At 45.9% G+C, this 24,811-nt stretch overlaps 1 protein-coding gene across 28 annotated transcripts in view; it reads right to left on the bottom strand.

Moving 5' to 3' along the window:
* Positions 1-24,811, bottom strand: part of ADGRL3 (adhesion G protein-coupled receptor L3) — a 614,635-nt gene that overhangs the window by 103,235 nt on the left and 486,589 nt on the right. For 24 of the 28 annotated variants that reach the window (XM_068137418.1, XM_068137413.1, XM_068137416.1 and 21 more), the window contains 4 exons: positions 19,417-19,722; positions 15,612-15,715; positions 6,660-6,845; positions 2,335-2,373 (listed from right to left, as the gene is read on the bottom strand). In XM_068137418.1, coding sequence (XP_067993519.1) covers positions 2,335-2,373; positions 6,660-6,845; positions 15,612-15,715; positions 19,417-19,722 — 635 coding nt within the window. The remainder of the gene's footprint in view (positions 1-2,334; positions 2,374-6,659; positions 6,846-15,611; positions 15,716-19,416; positions 19,723-24,811) is intronic. The other 4 variants (XM_068137402.1, XM_068137409.1, XM_068137411.1 and 1 more) reach the window with 1 other exon arrangement.

Below are 24,811 nucleotides of genomic sequence, written 5' to 3'. Positions count from 1 at the left end.
CTGCCATTAGTGTTCTACTTCCCAGTGATTTTCTCATCTCCCATCAAGTCCAGAATCTCACCATTTAGGATTGGTTTAGAAATCTCTGCTAAATCACCTTATCCAGACCAGATATTTCACTGCTGAGTAAAGGATAGCTGGCTTCTAATATCTGCAGTCACAAATTTCCCCACATGATTATCTGGAAAGGTTCAGATAGGTCATCTAATTCATTCACCCAGCCCTCCATCACAGGACTGTTCTCTTCAATGTATTTGCCAGCTTTGACTATATTTATACCATTTAGTATAATATTTAGTAGATGTTTAGTATAATATTTGTACTCTTCAGGCAATGAGTTTTCCTCCACTGAACAGGTAGATGCATGCTTAATGTTTAAACACACAAGTAGCCTTTAAAAGTGAAAGTGAAGAAGTTCTGGAAATCAAGGGTCAGCTGAAGTTTGTGCAGAGTATTCAGGCTTTATTCTACCAATGTCAAGCTTACTGTGGAGTGTATTGAACTCACTATTCACTGCTCTCTGAAAGAAAGCATAAAGAGCAGGAGAACCCTTCAACTTTGTAGAGTACTTCTGAGAAGCTGGTAGAAAGGACAAATTGTGACCAGCAATACAAGGGAAGTGATTCTTCCCCTCTGCACTGCTCTTGTGATACCCCACTGCAGTACTGTGTCCAGTTCTGATGCCCCCAGCACAAGAAGGACATGAAACTGTTGGAGCAAGTCCAGAGGAGGTCACAAAGATGATCAGAGGACTGGAGAACCTCCCCTACAGGGACAGCCTGAGAGAACTGGGACTGTTGAGCTTGGAGAAGAGAAAATTTCAGGGGGACCTCAGAGCAGTCTTCCAGTGCCTGAAGGGGGCTACAGAAGAGCTAAGGAGGAACTTTTGACAAGGGCTTGTTGTGATAGGACTAGGGGCAATGCCTTTGAGCTGGAAGAGAGATTTAGATTGGAAATTAGGAAGACAACATTCTTTGCAGTGTATGTGGCAAGACACTGGAACGAGGCTGTGGATATTCTGTTCAATGACAGGTTAGACTGGGCTTTGAGTAACCTGGTGTAGTGGGAGATGTCCCTGTCTTTGGCAGGAGCTTTGAAACTAGATGATCTTAAAGGTCTCTTCCAAACCAAACCATTCTATGATTCTATGATTTTAGTCAGGTTGTAGTCATGGTCCCAAACAGAGCTGTGTGGTCCATGGTCAAAGCAGACTCACCAGTTTCCAGTAGTATCAGTAGAGAAGATAATTAGCTTGGGATTAACTTTCTCTCATGACCATATCCAAAGGGAAGACAGACAAACTACCAGCACAGAGAGCTGCTGCTTTATTTTGAATGTCCTAGGCATGTAAGCCATCTAACCCCACATGCTAAATGAAATATGTGCTCACTAACAGTCACTCCCAATGGTAGAAGGTTACATTTTGTAGGATAACCCAGGTATATAGAGAAAAAAAACAAAACAGAACCATTGGGTTCATTTTCACACCTCTGCACATTACACATACACACATAAATAATTATTAACCACCCATAAGTACAACAGGAATGTTCACAAGCGCAAGACTGAAACTAGAAAGTAAAACATTCACAGTTCTTAAAGCAGCATTAACTCACCCGTGGTATGCAAATAGATTCATATAAAAGCACTGGAGCAAATGCTCCAAGGCAAGGTGACAGGATAAAGAGCTAAACCTTACCCCCCACTCTTGAGAATGTCTTTCCAAAATGCTGAAGCTTGACTTTTGTGCCTGTGAGCCTTGGTGGGAGCCTTGAAAAGTTGGACCACAGCTGGGTGAACTGTATGGGACTCTCCTCCTTCCTACATCTCCCTGTGAGGACGCTTTATTCCATTGTAATCCTACCTCCTGCCCCATGCCAAGTTTGCCATTTCAAGTTCTTTCTAAATTTGTAAAGTGTGAGAGAGGAAGAAAGGAATCTCAGGAAATGCAAGCAGCAATTGTATGAGTGACATGGCATAAGCACAACCCAGCTGGTCTGGAGACACCTCTGTGAGCAGGAGTTTTGCATTCCTGCATACTTCCATCCTCTCCTGATTACTCTGAGTCTTGTCAGATGTCTCCTGAGGTTTTTTGGTTTTTCTCACTTTCTGGCTCAGAAGTTTCACTCCTTTTTTTTTCATGTAAAGCCTGAAAGCAACTGAGCAAGTGTGGGGGGGGTGGAGAAAAAGAAGAAAATTTTTATCCTGTAACCTTAGCCTTAGAACTTGCTGCCACAAGGATGGTAATATACCAGATGATTCACAGAGACATGACCCACTTCACAGTCATTCAGTCAACCAAGTGGACACGTGTATTAAAAACACAAGAAATACCTGGACATAGGCCCTGCAAGAGCGCTCCCTTTTCTGAAGCTGAGTCCATAAAGACAGCAGATTAAAGGTGGAATAGAAAAAAACAAGTTAGTGACAGAACAAGGAGGGAAAAAAAAAACAACCAAACCTGAAGAAAATGCCTATGAAAAAAAAACCCCAAACAATCCCTGATTTCTTTTTTAAACAGCTCCTGCAAACCAACCTGCAAACCAAAGGAAGGACATGAGTTAGGCAGCAGTAGGAGACTGGAAGGACCGGCTCCAGAAGTGTGGGTTAGGCCTTTTTCAGTGAGGTAAAACACACACTGGCAACTTTGTAAGAGCAGCTGTTAGATGGTAGGAGACACAGAAGTCAAGTAGAGACACTCAAGACATGATGCTCTCCTGACAGCTTGGAGATCACACGATATTTCCACATCAAACAAGGCTGGAAAGGATGGGGCTACAGAGGAGTATTGTGGGCTCTGCAGTCCAACATCACTGATGGCACAGGGGGGTTATAACCAAGCTTTGGATGAGGCAGGACCAATTCCAGGCAGCAAAATCTGCGCAGGATGGACCTATACAGACCCATCTTAACACACTTGCTCAGATCACTGGCTTAAGGTAGAACCTACAGCTCTTCAGCTTTGCTGCTGTGAGCTCACTTAAAGCCAGAGCAGCACATGTACAGTGTGCACCGGTGAGGATGCACCTTGAATCCTGGATTCACTTTTGGGCCACTCACTCCAAGAAACATGCTGAGGTACCGGAGCGTTTCCAGAGAAGAAAAACTATGCTGGTGAAGGGTCTGAAGAACAGGTCTGGTGAGGAGCAACTGAGGGAAATGGAGTTGTTTAGAGTGGAGAAGTGGAGGCTGAAGGGAGACCTCATTGTTCTCTACAAGCCCCTGAAAGGAGGTTGCAGTGAGGTGGCGGTCAGTCTCTCTCCCTACTACTAGGCAACAGAAGGAGAGAGAATGGCCTGAAATTGTGCCAGGGGAGGGTTAGATTGGAGTTTCCTTTACTGAAAGAGTGGTCAGGTCACTACTGCCTATGGAGGTGGTGGAGTCACCATCCCTGGAGGTGTTCAAGAAACTTGTGGACGTAGGAGTTTGGGATATGGTTTAATGGCCATGGTGGTGTTGGGCTGAAGGCTGCACTTGATGATCTTAGGGGTCTTTTCCAACAAAACCCATTCTATGATTCTACGATAACACATTGCACTGAAAGACAGAGCCCTGCCCAGTGCTCTGGTAGCACAGAGGGCCACTGAAGAGGATATACCAATGGAAGGGGAATCCAGTGTAATATTCCTAGACCAGGCCTTTTGGATTAAACTGCTTCTTCAAGAATGCATTTTCCAGTCCTCTCCTATCAACTCCTGGGCCTAAATGCTTCATATGCTGAACAGCTTTTCCACAAAGAGCCCCACCTTTTCCATAGGAGTCACATCTAGGGCTATACTTCGTCATGCACTTGCATGCCTCTTGTCTGCTGTCTTCACCTTAGTGTGTTCCAAAATTCACCCAGTCACTTCTAGATCTCTCCAGGACTTTGCAGGTAGCCTGAAGCCTGTAAGCCTAGATACTGGTGAGCTCTGCACTGGTGCTACTGAGCCTTCCAAAAGCAGGCTGCTGAGAGACACTGGTTTGGCTGGGTTTGTGGAGGATTTTTGGTGATGTGCCTGGGTTGGAAATTGCACATCAGTGAGGGATTCAGGACAAGTTGTGCTCTCAGCTGACAGCAGAGTGATCCCATTAGTGCAGCTCAGACCCAAATTTGTCCCTGAGAGTTTTGAAGGTTTTGAGGTAAACAAAACACACCCAAGTATCACGCAAAAGCCTAATTTCAATTTCTAATTCATCAATTTGTAACAGCAGAAATCTTCCTCTGGGTAAACTTGGCCAGGATGAAGATTTTACAGAAACAAATGGAGATCAAAGAAAGCCTTGCAGAAAATTACAGAGCTATCCACCTGGGGGTCTTGCCAGTCTGCAGCAGAACAATTATTACCTTAATTTAGCCTGAACCAGTGGAAAGCATAAAGCTTTTAGTGACAGCAAAAGTGGCTCCTGAAAGATGATAGCTTTCAAAAATTCTGATTATGCTAGTTTATTCCAATTCATTGTACATCAGCTTGCAAAAAAAAACAACCAACCAACAAAAACCAACAACCTCAGTACCTAACAGCACAGGTGATTACTTTCAGATCCCTAGCACATTTCCTTTAATGATTAAGAGAATATTTAATGGCTAGTGCTTGCTTTATTTCTGCTTTCTGACTAAACAGCACTAAACAAAACTCCTTGCAAATGACTTTTTTTTCCTTTCCCCCCCCCCCCCCCCCTTTTTCTTTCTTTTGGAAATACTCTTGATCAGTGAAGGGGAAAATGGAGCAGTAAACTCTGTTGCCTTTTGTTTGCCCAATACCACTTCCAAGCTGAATTCATGCATTCGTAAATGAACACAGAGCAGTTGCTCCTCTAAAGAATTAAGTAGGGAATGAGAGCAAGTAAATTACCCAGCCTGTCATCTGGATCACTGACTCGCAGCACTGCTTTGCAGGACTCCACAAGGTCCAGCATCTAAATGAGGAGTGCAATTGATTTGTATGAGCTGCTTGTGCAAAGCCGATGGCAGGAGGGGAAAGCCGGCGAGGGGTGGCGGGGGGCCTGGGACTGACAGCCAAGCTGAAGGAGCTCTGCCTTCCCCATGCCTTCCCCCCCTCACTAACTCATACCAGTCTCTGTGATACAACCCCATTTCACATCACTGAAATATCAGAAGGTGGGATACAAACAGATGAAAAACATGTGCTTGCAAAGCTGAAGTGACAAAATGTTGGGTGTGGGCATATTCAGAAGAGCAAGCAGACTGTGACCATGAAACCTGTTAGTGGGTGACATTAATTGTTGGCTTTACCTGCTAGTGTCAGGCATCCTCATCATCTCAGACAAACAACCGTGGCATGATTATACGGAATAATGTTATGCTGATGTAACAATTAATACAATGATTTCCTACATTGTTACCAAAGAGCTGGAAGCAGCAGCAATTAAAAGCATCAGGATAACCCAGTTCACAGCACATGCAAAGCACACGAGATGCAGGACTTCAATTCCCATGTAGCTGTCATCTTAAACAATCCAGAAGCCCCTTGCATTTCAAACAGCATAAGCTTACAATATTAACTTACAGGCAAAAAACCAAAGCTGCTTCTCTGTAAAGCATTGCTCAGAAGAAATTTTAGGCTTAGGTTGGGCTCATTTATTCCCTGTATAACCTTGGGACCAAATCCTGGTCTGATTTATGTGGATGCCAGGGCTATCAGAGCCAGCAACACAGCTGAGAACAAAACTCTGCTTCTTATCTTAAGTGGATGACCAAGGAAACCATATGCTCATAGCCATGGGGCTCTGCTACTCTTTCTTCTGAGGACCAGGCCTCCACCATTCACTCTCAGAATCCTTTAGAAGTCCTACCACATGTGTTTGCATGAGGTTCAGTGATGAAGATGGCCTTGGGCCAAAGAAAACCTCAAATCAAAGCTCTTCTTACAGGTTCTATGGCCCATTTCTTCCCATGACTGACAACTTCTAGCACCTTTAACATGTAAAAATTCCACTTAATTTTGGAAATGACCAAAGGACTTGGTCTTCCCAAAGAGGGGACACAGAGACCACATTGCCATCATGCAGTAAGGTGCTTCTGGACTAAGTCATGGGTCATCACCAATAAAGGTGCTCTGATACTAAACCACCCTGAAGTGTAAATACGATGATGTCTTCTGTGCCTTTGGTAAATCCCTCTCCAGCGTGAATTCATTTTTCTGTCCACTTGTAGTAATTTATATTCACAAATAAAAGTGTTCACCTTCACATTTTTATCTTGTAATGTTAGAAGACTGGGGAGAAAAAAAAAAAGGCAGTCTCTCTCTGCCTCTTGGGGCTTTAAATATTCCAATGTTCTGGATCATATTACATGGCATTTCACAGATAGGGAATGCTGCTTTCATTCATGCTGCTCCAAGTCCAAAGTAATTGCCACGTTTTCATGCTAAGCTGTGAGAGCTGAGACCACAATGAAGTACCTGGAGTTCATCTATCTACACACTGAGGGTGTTCGTTCCCCAGCGCCACCAGAACCCTTGGCATTTACAACTTGTTTGGCTTCTCAGCAGTATAAAACACACTGCAAATGAGAAACTGCCAGATACTCTGCTCTGCTAGGAAAGAACCTTTGCTCTAAAGAAGCAGTCCTTCAGCTAGACAGCCAGAAGAGCTCTCCAGGGACAGCCCAACCCTGCTTCAGCCTCCCATCCCTTCCCCAGCTGCTCTGCTTTTACCTTGTTTAAGCTGCGTGCAGCGCTGTCCTTCCCACCCGGAGTCAAGTTTCGGAGCTGCACGTCAAGCAAGTTCACCAGCTGGACCATGGCGGACACCGAGTACGCGATGTCTCCAGCGTACAAGTGGTTCTTGGTGTGCTCTGCAAGCTCCCGAGCAATGTTGGCAGCCATCTCCCCTGACTTCATCTGCAGTTGAGAAAACAGAGGAAAAGGTTGTCCTGGGCTCTTAGCATCATCTTCCTCCAGTCCCTTCCAGCTCTACAGTGTTGAGCGAGTCAACTCTCAACAAGAAGAAGAGAGAAGAAGAGAAAGAGAAGAAGAAAGGAATCACAGAATGTTAGTGGTTAGAAGGGACCTTGAGAGACCACTGAGTCCAGCTCCCTGCCAAAGCAGGATCACCTAGAGCAGACCACACAAGAACACATCCAGGTGGGTTTCAAAAATCTCCAGAGAAGGAGATTCTACAACCTCTCTGGGCAGCCTGCTGCAGTGCTCTACCACCCCCACAGTAAAGAAATTTCCCCTCATGTTGAGGTAGAACCTGCTGTTTTCCAGCATTCCATTGTTCCTTGACCTATCATTGGGCATCACTGAAAAGAGACCATCACCTGCATCCTGACACCCACCCCTCACGTATTTATAAACATTCATAAGATCTTCTCTCAGCCTCCTCTTCTCCAGATTAAACAGCCCCAGGTCTCTCAGCCTTTATCCACAGGAGAGATGTTCAAGTCCCCCAGCCTTCCTCAGCTCTCTGTTGGACTCTCTCCAGTAGATCCCTGACTGTCTTGAACTGCAGAGCCCAAGATTGGACATAATATTCCAGGTGTGGTCTCACTAGGACAGAGTAAAGCAGGAGGACAACTGTCCCTGACCTGCTGGACATACTCTTCTTGATGCACCCCAGGATGTCACTGACCTTCTTGGCCACAAGGGTACATTGTTGTGCCATGGATAACTTGCTGTCCACTAAGACTCTAAGGTCCTTCTCCATGGAGCTGCACAACCCCTAGTCTGTGCTGGTGTCTGATGTTCCTCCACAGCTGGGTTCTTCATATGAAATTTCCAATTTTCTTATCTTCAGGACAATCCTCAGTATAAATCCAGACTGGGAGAAGATGTGACTGAGAACCACCCTAAAGAGAAGGACTTTGGGGTGCTGGCTGATGAGAAGCTCAAGATGAGCCATCAATGTGCACTCACAGCCCAGAACCAATCACATCCTGGGCTGCATCCCCAGCAATGTGGACAGCAGGTGGAGGGTGGGAATTCTGCTGAGATCCCAGCTGGAGTGCTAGGGCCAGCTCTAGAGCTCTCAGCAGAGGAGAGACATGGACTTGGTGGATCAGTGTCAGAGAAGGCCACAGAAATTATCAGTGATGTATCACCTCAGGCCAGGCTGAGAGAGCTGGGTCTGTTCAGCTTGGACTAAAGAAGGCTCCAGGGAGATCTTGTGGCCTTTCAGTACTTAAATGGGGCCTATAAGAAAGCTGGAGACAGACTTCCTGGCAGGACATGTTGTGACAAGACAAGGGTTGCTGGTTTGAAGCTCAAAGAGGGAGGTTCAGACTGGAGGTAAGGAAAAAAATCTCTTACACTGAAGGTAGTGAGACATTGGAATGAACCGCCTAGAAAAGTGGTAGTTGCCCCAGAAATCATTCCAGGTCAGCTTCTTTGGGGCTCTGAGCAACCTGGTCTAGGTAAAGATGTCCCTGCTCAATGCAAGGGGGTTGAATTAGATGAGCTTTAAAGGTCCCTTCCAAGCCAAACAATTCTATGATTCTATGATTTTATGATCCTCCAGCAGTCAGAAATCAGACACTTCTGTTGTTCCCTCGATTTCTGGTGCTTGTTATAAAAGTGAGATTCCAGAGAAAGGCTTCAGGCTGAGCTTTTACCTCTCTCTAAATCAATTATCTGAGTTACAAATGAATAAGTTACTTCCATCAATTTGACAGCAACAGCCCATCTGATTTAATGAAATCTAACTGAAGATGTTCATATGCTCATCTTCAGAGAATTAAAGCATGTGATGATCTATATAGGCCAAACAAAGGAGATCATGTGTCGTTCTTCCCATTAGAGCAATGCTAACATATATTCAAAAATGAAATTATTTCTTCCTTGTTACACACGAGGCTAATGCCATAGAAACCAGATCCTGCTCTTACAGCTGCCTCCTCTTCTAAGCATCTGAAGAAAGCCACACATTGGCACAAAGGCTGAATTTTGACCTCTTCTGTCAGCACCCAGGACTTTAAATGACAATGGGTGCTTGCAGTCCTGAAAACAGCCATGTCCTGGGCTGCATCAAAAGCAAAATGACCAGCAGGACAAGAGAGGTGATTCTCCCCAGCTACACTGCTCTCAGGAGACCACACCTGAAGTACAGCATCCACTTCTGCTGTCCACAGCACAAGAAGGACATGGAACTGTTGAAGTGGGTCCACAGAATAATGATCAGAGGGCTGGAGCACCTTCATTGTGGGGACAGGCTGAGAAAATTGGGACCATTCAGCTGGAGAAGAGAAGGCTCTGGGGAGACCTTCAAGAGGCCTTCCAGTACCTGAAGGGGGCCTACAAGAATGCTGGGGAGAGACTTTTTTACAAAGGTTTGTAGAAATCAATGAGTGGCAATGGCTTTGTGCTGGAAGAGGGAAGATTCAGACTGGAGATTAGAAGAAATTCTTTCCAGTGAAGGTGGTGAGACACTGGAAGAGGTTGTCCAGGGAGGCTGTGGATGCCCCCTCCCTGGAGGTGTTCAAGGCCAGGCTGGATGAGGCCTTGAGCAATCTGGTCTAGCGGAAGGTGTCCCTGACCACTGCAGGGCACTTGAGACTGAATGATCTTTAGGGGTCCTTCCAACCCAAACCATTCTTTGGTTCTGTGACTGCATCAAATCCCTTTGCATAAAGAAATCAGTTTTCACCTCTGCCTGCAGATCATGGTCAGCGCTCAGCACATAGCAGCAGACACAGTGTTTCTCTTGTAAGACTTGCAGAGAACTGCCAGAATACAAGAGGCTTTTTGCAGCTACATTAGGAAATAACCCCCCTGCTATTCAATCTTTGGTGCCTGCATTTTCTCTTGGACCAGGCACCTACGCAAGCTGGCAGACTGAGCAAATTACTCAGCTGCTACAAAAGCAAACACGAGAGCTTTCTCTCCCTATGATAAGTCTTTTGCTGTGTTCAACTGTACTCTCTGTTATTTCTACCTGTCTCAAAAGTAGGGTGGGCTGGTCACTAATAAACCCTTTTCCTTATATCCTGGGGTGCACTGAAGAGAGTGTGGTCAGCAGGTCAAGAAAGGTTCTCCTGCCACTCTTCTCTGCTCTGGTGATGCCACATCTGGAGGATTGTGTCTAGTTGAGGGCTTCCTGTTTCAAGAGCGAGAGGGATAGACTAGGGAGTGTCCAATGGAAGCTACAAAGGTGATGAAGGGACTTAAACATGTGTCTGTTGCGGAAAGGCTGAGAGCCCTGGAGCTGTTCATCCTGGAGAAGGCTGAGAGGGGTTCTGATCAATGCTTACAAATATCTGAAGGGTGCATGTCAAGAAGAAAGGGCCAGACTCTTTTCAGTAGTCTCCTGTGATAGGACAAAGGGCAATGGATACAAACTGGAACCCAGCAAGTTCCACCTCAACGTGAGGAAAAACATCTTTGCCATGAGGGAGCTGGAGCCCTGGAGCAGGCTGTCCAGAGAGGTTGTGGAATTTCCTTCTCTGGAAACTTTCAAGACCCATCTGGATGTGTTCCTGTGTGGCCTGCCCTGGGTCATGCTGCTTTGGCAGTGGGGTTAGACTCAATCTTTGGAGGTCTTTCCAAGCCCTTATCTTTTGTGATTCTTTGGCTGATCCTAAAAACCTGAAAACCTGGGGAACTCTAGTGTGACCAAATAAATATCCCAAAATAGGCATACAAGGAAAAAGAGCCTGAGAAAATGGATGTCAGTGCTCAAAATCTGTCGACTCCTGGGACATAGAAGTACTTACCCAAACTCATTTCACACACCTCAGTTTCCTGAAAACCCAGAGATAGGTCATTTCCCCCAGGACAACGTGTCTGGTTGACAGGGAATGAAGTTACTGCTTAGAGATGACATTCATTTCCAAACCTACTCATTGTCAAACAGAAAATGCAGTTTCAAGTGCTAATACACTCTTCCCATCCTGTCTGTGTGCATAACATGAGGGTATCCAAAATAATGGCCCAATGACATATTCATGTGCATTACCCAGTTCTTTGGAGCATTTTCCACTGGAATTTAAGTGTCTCCTCTGGAGATCTGTCCAACCCACTTTCTGTTAGCAGTCCCAAATGCTGGCTGAATACTCCAGGCCTAAGATAAATGTTTGGTCTCTTAGAGAAACAGGACTGAGCCCCTCTTTTGGCTCACCATGACCCCAGAGGACACAGTATGAAGTTACTTTCCTTCTACAAAGGAAGACCAGAGAAGCTATTAGCCAGCCAGTCTCACCTCTGTGCCCAGCAAGATCACAGAGCAGATCTCCCTGGAAACTCTCTCAAGTTACATGAAAAATGAGGAGGTGATTGGTGGCAGCCACCCTGGCTTCACCAAGGGCAAACTGTGCCTGACAAATTTGCTGTGTTTCTATGACAGGGTAACAGCACTGATGGACAAGAGACCTATGCAAAACACTTGCCACTGTCCCTTATAACATCCTGCTTTCCAAATTGGAAAGCCATAGATTTGATGGGTGGACCACTCAGTGGATAAGGAATTAGCTTGATGGTAACACTCAAAGAGTGATGGTCTGTGGCTTGATGTCTAAGTAGAGACAAGTGATAAGTGGTGTTCGTCAAGGGTCAGTATTGTGATGGGTGCTGTTTAACATCTTTGTTGGTGACATGGACAGGGGGATCAAGCCACCTGCTCCATCCAGTACCCCTTAGTGCTCTGAAAACAAACTGTCAAAAGCAACCAGTTTGGAGGATTTCATCATAGTGTCACCCTTAGACCTGGACATGCCAATGTGGTGATGTCATCCACAAAATCCCATGCCTTCTGCCAGAGAGCTCCAAGCAGATCTAGAAGACCTGAGGAAAGTACTTTGACTCCTAAGGTTTACCTGCTCTTTGTGACTGTATCATCTAGGCTTTTTTAGGAGAATAATATAGCCCAGGGATGTGGTGGAGTCACCTTCCCTAGAGGTGCTCAAGAAATGTGTGGACATGGCACTTCAAGACATGGTTGAATGGCCATGGTGGTGTTGGGTTGATGGTTGAACTTGATGGTCTTGGAGGACTTTTCCATCTGAGATAATTCTATGATTCTGTGAATATGAACACGGGTGGCATGTGCTTTCAATTTACAGTTTGAGGCTTTTCATGCATTCATGAAGGACACATCACTCTCTATTCTGCTACCAAAAAGACCTCCTCTCATTCCCAAGCTTGAAGCTGAAGGTAGTGGTGCCTCACATCCAAGGAAGCACCCACAACTGAAAGCTTTGGTAGGGAACAGATACTTTCAGGTGAGTCATGCACTGCAGCAGGGACAGGACTGATGAAAGCAAATGGCAAAACCACGAGGCTGAGACTGAATGGATGACCTCATGGTCAGGAAAATGCAATGTATCCAGCACTGACCTTTTTGTTGCCTCTTACTGCTTGACTCAAGAAATAACCCAGGTCGCCGTACATAATTCAATCGCACTGGCGACTCTATTCTGCTGCTGCGTTAGGAAGGCATGGGAAGCCACCAACAATAAAGTTAAAGTAAATGTCAGGAGGCCAATGAATTGCTGAAGTGGACATTTGTTCTGATCTTCTAGCAAGCACAATAACTCTAATGGAGGCTAATAGAGGGTTGTAAAACCTAATACCATGATGCAAGCAGGCAAACACCCAACGTAGGGTCTGAGCACTGCAGAAGAAAGAAAAGAAGCAATAATCCTTACCTCACTACAGAGACATGAAAGCAAGCACAGCATTTCCCTACCATCCTCTCTATCTTGGCTGAAATCCCTCCAGGGGTCACATCAACCATTTTCCTGAACAGCTTGCACCCAGTAGGTGAGAGAGGAGGGAATTTGGAGAAAACCAAGCAGATTAGGATGGAAGACACACTGAGCAGGGATGAAACTTGGCTACCAGAGAAGCATTTCTACCCATTTTGTAAGCTGTGCTGCAGGTGAGGATGCTTTGGGATGGGTGGTTAAGGAAGACCCCAGAACAAGGAAGACAGGAGAGCTGAACTGCAGGGTGTGACTGCTTCTGGTCATCATAGCATGGCAGGCTTACTGCTTCCTCTGCCTGCCCTCACCACAGCAACAAGAGGAGCTGGCCTGGTTTAGAGGAGGAAGCCTCCTTTTTATGATTTAGAGAGGTGCTGGAGCAGATCTGCAAGCTTGGGACAGTGAAGTGTCCTGGTCATGGTGAAAACCTAATTTATAGACAACTCAGACCCTGTCTTTAAGCACAGTGATGATTTCCAAGACTCTTGCTTGGGCAGGGAAGCCAAGTAGCCATGGGTTGCTTCATAAGCCATTAAAACCTGAGTTTGCTCGAAGGATCCTACTGAATGCAAACCCCTACACAAACCCCTGTGTAAGCCCTCAAAAGTCACTTTTTGGAAGACTCGACGTATGGCAGCAGCTATCCATAGAGGTTGCACCACATATACCAAGATCCAACTCAGACATTAAACACCTAGATCCAGATTAGTCAGATCCTTACAGTGAAGTGGAGGTTGGCCTCTTCTCCCTCCTAACAAATGATGGGAGAAGGGGAAATGGCCTCAGGTTGCATGAGGGGAGATTTAGTTTGGATATCAGAAGCAACTTGTTGACTGAAATGGTTCTTAAAGACTGGAACAGGCTTCCCAGGGAGGTGTTGGAATCCCCATCTCTGGAAGTGTTTCAAAGAAGCAGAGATGGTGCTGAGGGCCATGCTTTAGAACCAGCCTTGGTAGAATTAGATCACGGTTGGACTTGATGATCTCAAAGCTCTTTTCCAATCAAAACCATTCTATGCATCTGTGATTCTATGATTCCATGATTGTAGTCATTCCACTGACTGATGGAGAGTTCCCAAAGCCGAACACAGCTAAATTCCTCCAGAAAAAAAAAACAACAAACCAAACCAACAACACAAACACACAAAACCAAAACCCAAATGCAATAATAACAGTAACAACAAACCCCATTCCCAGCTGCAACCTGCTGGGCATTTCTGAAAAGCTGTCTCTTCCATTCATTTTATCCTGCTTTGAAAGCAGGTAACAAATTAAATGGGGCTCATTTGTTTCACAAATGATAGCTGGGGTTTCAAATCAAATAAGCCTAACCTTGACTGAGATTTCATCAGCACAGGCTATTATTTCCTTCTGCTAATGGCTAAAGGCCTCGCCATCTTCAGTGAGCAGCAAGAGGTCTCCCAGCTGCCTGGGTGAATTATGGCTGGAGTAAGTAATATTAACCCCTCCAGGATAAGTACATGGGTCATAAACCACGAGCTGCACAGCTGCTAATGCCAGCAAAAGGCAGGCTGCATTCATCAGCTAGCTGAATGTATAGCAGCAGAGCTGCCCACCCTCCCCTATGGGACCGAAGGAGCAGAGGCTTTGTAATGTCTGTGCCATGTCACAGCAGCCCTACATTAGTTGATGCCTACCCTGGTGTCTGGGGAGGGATGGGCAGAAATACTGATGAAGATGGGGGATCTCATCAATGCTGATCAATACTTAAAGGGTGGGTGTCAGGAGGATAGGACCAGGCTTTCTGCATTGGTGCCCAGTGAGAGGACAAGGGGTAATGGGCACAAATTTGAACATAAGAAGTTCCATCTAAAGATGAGGAGGAACTTCTTTAATTTAAGGGTAACAGAGCACTGAAACAGGCTGCCCAGAAAGGTGGCGGAGTCTCCATCTCTGGAAGCATTCCAACCCCACCTGGACGTGCTCCTGTGTGTTTTACTCTGGGGGACTCTGCCCCAGTAGGGGTGTTGGACTCAATGATCCTCAGAGGTCCCTTCCAACTCCTACCATTCTGTGATACTGTGCTTCTGTGAAAGTCTTTTCTGCAGGCTCACCCCATCCCGCTAACCAGCAGGCTCTGGATCTCCAGGAGCAAGGTGCTGGTACTGCACAGCAGCACAGGCAGGCAGCAAGGCTGGAACTGGTTCACTTTGGTCAAAGGAGTGAATCAATCCCCACAGATTGCTGTAATAAAGGATTCAGCCCACAGACTCTGTGGCGTAAACACACATCTGGTCTCTGTTTGCAGTGAAATCAGCTGAAAGCACCACTGTGCATTAATAAGCAAAGTGCTCAACATACAGCTACCAAATAAGCTCTGCTTGTCTTGAGCTTCTATTGTCACATCTTAATGGACTTTTAACACTAATAAATGATGAAGTGTCACAGAACATTCATCAAGGGGCTTATGAGTCAAAAGCTAGGCATTATTGCAGTGTTGTTTTCTACCCCACCAGCTCTTTCACAATTTGGGCCGAAGTTAAAACCGGCGAGGCAGATGTGCAGTGCAAACGATTCACATGCAGCCTGCCTTTCTTTGGTAAGGATTTCTCAGCTAGAGGGTTTCTCCTGTGCTTGTGTGGCATGAGAAAATCCTTGGGGATGTGTGAAAGAGAAAGCTTCCTTTTGCAATCAGTTGGTATTTTCCATATGTCCACCCACCTCCTCCTCCTTCTTCCTCCTTTTCTCACCACAAACAAGAGCCATCATTCACTGTTAGTTTATTTCCACTCTCCGGTCCCCCTCCTTTGCCTTTCCCTCACCTTCTTTGCCTTAATTTTGAACAGATTTGTTTTTACAGTCTTGCTTTCTTCTTGCAAATCCTGGCTACTATACATGGCTCATCCTTTTCTATATGTGGCTGTTGGTCACTTATGTGTTCCCTGTTGTGGAAACAACCAGGAGGGTCAGTGGGTAGACTCAGTGCAGTCAACAGGCAGGAAATGTTTTACCTTCTGAGTGATATGGTTGATCCAGGGAGAAGAGCAGTTGCTAAGATCAGGTCCTTGGGGCTCCCAGATCCCATCTGGCGCAAGACACCGGAAAGTTGCGACACCTGGAAGAGGAAAGGGGCTATGTTCAGTGGCATAGGTTGCATTTTGCCCCCAGGACTCCTTCTCACAGGTTTCATTTCACAATGCTGAGCTCCTCATGCGAAGCCTGGAAGCTTTTCAGTGCTCAGGACCTCAGTGGGACACTTCTGAATCTTGTCAGTGTACTTAGCCCATCATCTTAGTGTTTAGGCACCCTAAGACACAGAAGATCCATGAGGAAGCGCAGGGACATTATCTCCACTTCACCAAAAGGTGACTACAGGCAGAGCTTTGCCTTAGGCCATGCAGGAAAGCTGCCAGAGACTGAAAAATGGAAGCTGTATCTCAAACACTGAGCCCCCTGCCTCAGGTGCTCTGTCAAACTGTTTGGCTCCATGATCAGCCCCTGTGCCTTAAACAGGTTGCCTAGGGAGGTTGTGGATGCCCCCTCCCTGGAGGTGTTCACAGCCAGGTTGGACAAGGCCTTGAGCAACTTGGTCTAGTGGAAGGTGTCCCTGCCCAGAGTGGGAGGTAGGGACTAGATGATCCCTTCTGACCCAAACCATTCCATGATTCTGCGACTTCCTTGTTAATTACAAAGGCTTTACTGCTCTGAATCACCATTAACACATTTGGGTGGAAACACAACATTTTCAGTGCTATGAATGCTACAGTGTAACACTGGGATTTACACTTCACCCTCAAACCTTCAGAGGGACTTTAGAGGAGAGTTTCATCTGGGGCCACCCTGATTCCTGCTGCAAAAGAGAGCAAAACACCTCAAACCGTGTCAGACAAAAATAAATGCATCCAAAATCGTGGAGTAAAATATCTTTAGAAAGCAAGCCAGCCACAGTTTAAAGACTCTGCATTCTACAAAGTGCTCTGCCCTGCAGAGCAGAGCTTTCCAGCAGCAGAAGAGTGAATTACAGGCCAGGGCTGACAGTAGTGCCGATTAAAACCAGCCAGAGTTTGCTCATGTCTTCAAAAGGAGCTGGAAGAGGCCCACAGTTAATACACCACAGCTTTTAACAACTCCCATGAATCACTGAAGTAAGAGAAGGGAAAGGCTTTTTGCCATCCCCTATCAACAAGTTGGGTTATTTTATTTTATTTTTTCCCTTAGATATTTTGATCAAGTCCTTAGCTCTTGTGCTTAGAAAAGGGCTCCCTGCATCCAGCCCTCATTTTCCTTTTTTATCCTGTCCTTCCTTTTCACAGCTTCAGTTCTGACTATCCTTTCCCATCTCTGGAAACCACAGGATACTTTTGGCATTAATTTTACGAAGTAGGACTGGGAAATACAGTAAAAATGTTCTTTACCTACTCTCACCACTGATGTCTTCCCATGCCCCTCATATTTTCACTGTATCACAGTATAACTAAGGTTGGAAGAGACCTCGAGGATCATCGAGTCCAACCTATCAGCACAGACCTCGTGACTAGACCATGGCACCAAGTGCCACGTCCAATCTCCTCTTGAACACCTCCAGGGATGGTGACTCCACCACCTCCCTGGGCAGCACATTCCAATGACGAACGACTTGCTTGATGAAGAACTTTCTCCTCACCTCGAGTCTAAACCTCCCCTGACACAGCTTGAGACTGTGTCCCCTTGTTCTGGTGCTGGTTGCCTGGGAGAAGAGACCAACCCCTTCCCAGCCACAACCACCTTTCAGGTAGTTGTAGAGGGCCTCCTCTTCTCCAGGCTAAACAACCCCAGCTCCCTCAGCCTCTCCTCATAGGGCTTGTGCTCAAGGCCTCTCACCAGCCTTGCTGCCCTTCTCTGGACATGTTCAAGTGTCTCCATGTCCTTCTTAAACTGAGGGGCCCAGAACTGGACACAGTACTCAAGGTGTGGCCTAACCAATGCAGAGTACAGGGGCACAATGACTTCCCTGCTCCTGCTGGCCACACTATTTTTAATGAAGGCCAGTTTTAACAGTCTGACCTCACCAAACTCAAGACAATCAGTATTCATGTGCACAGGTGTGACTGGGTCTCCAGGGCAATGGAATGGAGAGCTAACTGAGAGTTTCCTCTGCAAGCCACATCCCTCCAGCCCTTTTCAAAGGCAATTTCTTCTGCTTTCTTCTTGGCGAGCAAGTTCTAAGGCCTTGCTAGCAAGGCTAACTTGACAAAAAAATTCTTTTAGAGAACTGAATTTGTTAAAATACAGTAATATGCCCAGAGAGGTGGCAGTCTCCATTTCTGGAGACATTCACAATCTGCCTGGATGTGTTCCTGCATGACCTCCTCTAAGTGACCCTGCCTTGGCAGGAGGATTGGGTTTGACGATCTCTGGAGGTCCCTTCTAAGCCCTACCATTCTGTGGTTCTGTGATATTCCAAACCCCATTCTTCACTCAGATATGTTTCAACTTGGGCAGAAAATATCCAGAAGCAATATTCTGGAAGAAAACAACTACCAGGGAAGAGTAGAAGTGCAGGAGCATAAATTTGATAGGTTGGACTCGATCATCTCAAAGGTCTTTTCCAAGCTGGTTAATTCTATTCTATTCTATTCTATGCTATGCTATGCTAGGCTAGGCTATGCTATTCACCATTTTGAGGGATTTGACTTAGTCTTCCCTGCCTGCTTTCTCTGCTGATCACACTTGATTCTGGCTGCCATTTGAAGAATCACTCCAGTTGATTCAGGAGTAGTACCTGGGAACATTTGTGCTATGAAATTCTGGCCAAAGACTTTGAAATGTAAACAGTGTAGCATAGAGCTTCGAAATCTAAGTTTTGTTGATTTCCTCTGCTTCCCTCAACCCCCTCTCCAAAACAAGTAAAGCATTGTTCACCAACACATCAGTCATTGAGCTCAGGGGTTACAAATCCAGGCAAAAACAGGCATAGCAGGAGCATCACACAACTTCTGGAGAAAAGGCTCTTTGGGCACTGGAACAGGCTGCTCAGAGAGGTTGTGGCATCTCCTTCTCTGAAGACTTGCAAGACCTGTCTGGATGTGTTCCTGTGTAACCTGCCCTAAGTGATCTTGCTTTGGCAAGGGGGTTGGACTCATCTCCAAATATCCTTTCTAATCCCTACTGTTCTATGGTTCTATGATAGCACATCAAGCTCAACTCCACAAGACTGTTAGCTTGTTCTCTCCTTCAGTCAGAGCTTGTGATACCAAAGAACCTGTACAATGTGGTCACCTTAAACAAAAATTTATTTCCTGTGAGTGTGCTGGAGCCCTGGAGCAGGTGCTCAGAGAGTTTGTGGAGTCTCCTTCTCTGGAGACATTCAGAAGCCACATACATGCATCCGTGTGTGGCCTGCCCTAGGTCATCCTGCTTTGGCAGGGTGGTTGGACTCAAAGATCTTTGGAGATCCCTTCCAACCCCTACTACTCTATGGTTCTATGACTGATCCTGCAAGCTTAAGATCTGAGGAGGTCTACTGTGACCACTAAACACCTCACAGTAACACTGATGGGGAAAATGCCTTAAAAAAATTGACATTACAGTTCAAAATCTGTCAACTCTTGGGTTCCTGTGCAACCTGATATAGGCAAACCTCCTCTAGCATGGCGGGCTGGACTAGACAATCTCAGAATGTCCCTTCCAAACCCTACCATTCCATGATTCTGTGAGGCTTTCACCCTGGTCAGCTGTTTGCTGAAGTCATCAGCATGCTCCACTGGCATGTTCCACCTGGTCATACTCTCAGAACATCCCACAGCCAGAAAGAGATGGCTCTCCATGTCAACTCACCTATTGAGCCGATGGGACACGGCTGCTTCGCCACCTGTCCCTGCCGAGTTCGAGACCACATAATATCGCGGGCTTCCACGGGCTCGCAGCTCTCCGCACCAGCCGCTGGCAGCTGGGAGGAGACAGGTGGGAGGTGTGTGGTCATTTCTTCGGGGACATCGGCCATGGGTGATGGTGTGCTGGTGCTCCTGTTCCTCCTGCCCGAAGCCGAGGTGGTGGTGGTGCGGCTGGTGCTGCTGGTGGCCACCCGTGGCGTGCTGCTGGCAGTGGTGCTTCCTGGCCCCAGAGCCCCCGATGTAGATATTCCTGAAACAAGAGCAGAGCTGATTAAAGGAAGGAAGGGAATAAAAGAGACTCAAGGTCCCAAGGATGTCCCCTCTGCAGCTGCCTGTGGGGTGTAGTTGAAGCTATAGCTAATCTAATGCTTGCTGCACAGCCACCTTTCAGAGAGAAGCCGGAGCACACGGCATGAGAAGTACACAAGAGGGTAATGACCGCTGGAGCACAACTGATTTCCACAGGCAGTAGCATCTGATGGAAATAAAGCACCATTGAATGCCCTCACCATTTTTCTTCCTGTCATTTTAATGCAAAAATCTTCTTTTCTGTCTCATAGAAGAACACCTAGCACAGAATTGCTGTTGATTCTTTAGTGTTGTTGAAGACCCAGCTGGTTTGGACAGTAGAACATTTTCCGTGGTGTAATGAAAAAAACCCACCTCAAACCACAAATGCCTCCACAAAAGAGCAATGCACAGAGGGATGACCTCAAAGCTGCTCTTGGCACAAGATCTTCCCTCAGACCTCAAGGGAGGTTCTCCTCCCCCTCTACTCTGCCCTGCTGAGACCGTATCTGGATTATTGTTTCCAGTTCTGGGCTCCCCATTTCAAGAGGATGTGCTAGAGAGTATCCAATGGAAGCTATGAGGATGAAGGGACTGCAACACCTGTCTGATGAGGAAAGGCTGAGAGACCCGGAGCTGTTTAGCCTGGAGAAGGGAAGGCTGAGAGGAGATCTTATGAATGTTTATAAATATCTGAAGGGTGGGTGTCAAGAAGAAGGGGCCAGGCTCATTTCAGTGGTCTCCCGTGACAGGACCAAAGGGCAATGGATGTAAACTGGAACACAGGAAATTCCACCTCAACATGAGGGGAAACTTCTTTATTGTGAGGGTGGTAGAGCCCTGAATCAGGCTGCCCAGAGAGGTTGTAGAGTCTGCCTCTCTGGAGATTTCTAAGACCTGTCTGGAGGGGTTCCTGTGTGATCTGCCCCAGGTGATTCTGCTTTGGCAGCAGGGCTGGACTCAATGATCTCCAGAGATCCCTTCCAATTCTATGATTCCATGCTTCTATCCGGAGAGCTGGCACTAACGGCACAAGACTAAATTTTGCCATCATTCAGACTAGAGCTGCAGCTATTAAATAAGCACCAAAATATTTCCAGCATCCACAGGGGAGTCCTTGCAATTCCCACAGGAGCCTCTCTCTACTCCTGGCACACTGAATAGCAAGAAAAATAAATTGGTTGTTTGTTTTTTTTCCTCTTCTTTCTTTTATTTTCCAACCTTTACATCCAGTTCAGGGCTCTGGAGGAAAAAAGTTTGCTTGGTGGAAGGAAAATCATGGAAGGGATTGAATCATAGGGAAAAATCTTAAGTGTGTATGGTTTATTTTTATTTTTCTCCCATTTCCTCCTTCTCCCCTTTCCTGGCCTAACATGACAAATGCATAACTCACCTAAGGCCACCAGGAAAATACCACACACATGCCATGGAATCATAGAATTATTTAAGATAGAATTATCTAAGATCATCCAGTCCAACCATGAACCTAACACCACCATGGCCATTAAACCGTGTTGTCTTATCTTCTGCTCTGCCCTCCTCTTCTGGTGCTCCCAGACAAGAGAGACTGCTCTGCCAGAAGATGCTGAGTAGTGTTTTTTTATAACAAAAGTACTTTTGATTGCCAGCATGGCTATTTGTGATCACTACCAAGCTACTTTTTCTCTCACTCTCCTCTTTTGGCTGCTATGTACCCAGTACACTCCATATCTGAAATACTTTCCAAGAGATGTCATGCATTTTCTGTCCCACGAGCTGGGTGCCCCTTGAGCCAGAATTGCAGACAAGATTTCCTGTGTGATGTTACCTGGCTTTTGCTGGGTAACAGATAATAGAAGACATCTGTCAAACTCCACCCTGACGGTTACAGTCCAGAGGTTTAACCTGATGGCTACGTGCTATGAGCCAGCATTTGCTCACGTAAGTGGAAGGAGAGGCTGCGCTCCTAGTTTTATGTGTGAGATCAAAGCAAACCATGATGACTTAACTCTTTGGTGTTCCTGAGTCTGATGCTCAAGCAGACATGCAGGGGTGCTGGTGGCCACAACTCCTTGATGGCTCCCTGCACTGCAGCTGGTGAAATGCAACAACTGACATATAACTAATCTGGGGGGTTCAACACTTTGTCTCTGCTTGAGAGTAGGAAGGCTCTAACAGTAGGATTTTTCCTGCAGGTGAAAGCCAATTAGGCCTCACACAAAACATGTGTCCAGCCTCCTCCTGATCACACACACAGCATTTTTGTGGGGAAGCTGAGCCAGAATTGTGCATGAACATGAAAGTTCATAAACTGCTTTTAGATGAGTGGGAGTTGTGCTTCTTGTTGGAGCTTTACTTTACTGAAACTGACAAAAGGTTTGCAAAAACCATTGATAGGAAGAAGTGATTAGATATGTGATGGTCCCAGAGTGTTCAACATGACACATTGTATTCAGCAATACAACTGCAAGCAGACCTGCACCCCAAAAAACACACATGAATGATACATAGATACATAGCTCTTCTTTTTCCTTCTTCTTACCTAACATTAAAAGCAGCATGACCAGCACATGTGTGCCAATATAGAATAGAATAGAATAGAATAGAATAGAATAGAATAGAATAGAATAGAATAGAACAGAACAGAATAGAGTAGAATAGAAAGAATAGACCAGGTTGGAAGAGACCTTCAAGATCATCGTGACCAGGAGGATGAGGGAGAAGATTCTCCCTCTCTGCTCTGTTCTGGTGAGATGCCACCTGGAGTACTGCATCCAATTCTGTTGCCCCCAGCATAAGAAAGACATGAAATTGTTGGAGAGGGTCCAGAGGAGTCCACAAAGATGAGAGGGCTGGAGAACATCCCCTGTCCTGGCAGGCTGTGGGAGTCGGGGCTGTTCAGCCTGGAGAGGAGAAGGCTCTGGGAGGCCTCAGAGCAGCCTTCCAGTACCTGACAGGGGCTAGAGGAAAGATGGGGAGGGACTTTTGACAAGGGATTATACTGACAGGATGAGGGGCAATGGTTTTGAGCTGGAAGAGGGGAGATTTAGACTGGAGTTTAGGAAGAAATTCTTTGCCCTGAGGGTGATGAGCCACTGGAACAGGTTGCCCAAGGGAATTGTGGATGTCCCCTCCCTGGAGGTATTAAAAGCCAGTTTAGACAAGACCTAGAGCAACCTGGTCTACTGGAAGGTGTCCCTGCCCATGTGTAGAAATTAGGTTATCCTTTAGGTCCTGTCCAACCCAAACTAATCTAGGATTCTATAATACATCCATTACCAAACAGATAGGAAACATGATTTTTCCCTCTGAACAGCCACACACACTTGTTCTGCGTAGAAACTGAAAGGTGTGTTCCGGTTTTCATGGCTGAAACACAGACATGGTTTAATTAAAAGGTAGAAATCAAAAATAAAAGGAAAAAATATGAAGCTGGCAATCTAAGCCTGCAGGAAATCTCTTGAAGCTGTAAGCATAGTGCTCTTCTATCTGCTCTCTAAGATGGTCTGAATGAAAAGCTGACAGCACCTGTTATTGAAATCAAAAGTGATTTCTCTAACAATGGGATCCTGGAGAATTCCTACTGGGCTTCTCTTTAATCGAGTTTGAAGGAGTCAGGTTGGAAGACAGTGCCTAAGATCCGTACCACTGGCTCTAATGCATGGGAGTCACACCAGGGGACAAAGATTGTTTAGGAGGTTACAAGTTCACTCCATACATTCAGTAATGATATGCAGCTGGTGTGCCCTTCAAAAGAGATTGTGTGCTTGCTTTCTTCCCCCTCCCTGTGTGACATACCATGTGGACTGAAAAAAATTAGGCAGATGTTACGTTCAAGTCCAGAAATTCAAAATAACTGCAACCACATCTGACAGCATTTTTGAGTCCTGAACTGATTTGAAGCTAGATTGTCCCCATCCCATCCCATTCCATCCCACCCCCCACCCCTCCCGCCTTGAAGTTTCAAACCGATTAGATTAGTCCATTTATAATAAATCCTGACCTACTCTCTATTAGATCACAGAATCAGAATTGTTTTGGCTGGCAAAGTCCTCTAAGATCATCGAGTCCAACCATCTACCCAACATCACCATGGCCACTAAACCATGTCCCAAAGTGCCATGTCCACATATTTCTTGAACACCTCCAGGGATGCTGGCTCAACCTCCTGCCTGGGCATCCTGTTCCAATCCCTGAACACTTCTGAGGGAAATTTTCCTAATATCCAATCTAACCCTCTCCTGGTACAAATTGAGGCCACCTGCAATCTTTTCCTCTTTACCAGGCCTCCTGTGAGCATTGTTCATCTGTACTTCAAAGAGCATTTAAAGCTTGATGTTCAAATAATTGCTCACTTTTTATGTCTTGCACATGATGGTCCAGTTTTCTTCCTGACCATTTAGAATCACTTGCAAAGTCTTCAAGGGAGCAATGTGGCATCAATGCCTCCCCTGGATGAGCACCAACGGGGACAAGAGTTTAACAAAGATGGATTTAGCAGAGATGCTGCATAGGAAAGCAGAGCTAAGACTTTAGCAACTGTCTAGTCATAGAAGAGGACCGTGGTGAAGACAACAGCTGGTGCTCATATGCTGTATCACTTAACTTTCTGGTATTGCTATGTGTGCCCATGGGCAGTACTCCTGTGCCAATGGCATTTAAAACATTGCCTGATGTCTCTGAAGATACATTTTCAAAGTGGTACTCAGTAATTTCTTGGAGAAGAAGAGGTCAGAGAGGAACAGAAGAAAAGAAATAAACACCTTCTTTTATGCAAATGACAATTAAATTGAAGACCTGCCATTAAAAGCTATTGGGAGTCAGAAAAAGTACTAAGCATTCACATGCACACACAAAAAGAGTGCCACAAAGCCTAAAAGTTGATATTTCACCAAAACCAACTTACGACTTCAACAGGCTGGAGAGGAGGGCCCATGCCAACTTCATGAAGCTCAACAAGACCAAGTGCAAGGTCCTACACCTGGGTTGGGACAACCTCAGGCAAAAATGTAGGCTGGGAGAATAGTGGTTCAAGAGCAGCCTTGAGAAGGACTTGGAGGTATCAGTTGATG

The sequence above is a fragment of the Melanerpes formicivorus genome, unplaced genomic scaffold, assembly GCF_026170545.1.
Source record: "Melanerpes formicivorus ecotype bairdi unplaced genomic scaffold, bMelFor1.0.p_v2 SCAF_4, whole genome shotgun sequence".
NCBI lineage: Eukaryota > Metazoa > Chordata > Aves > Piciformes > Picidae > Melanerpes > Melanerpes formicivorus.
This window is presented reverse-complemented; position numbering and strand designations above follow the sequence as displayed.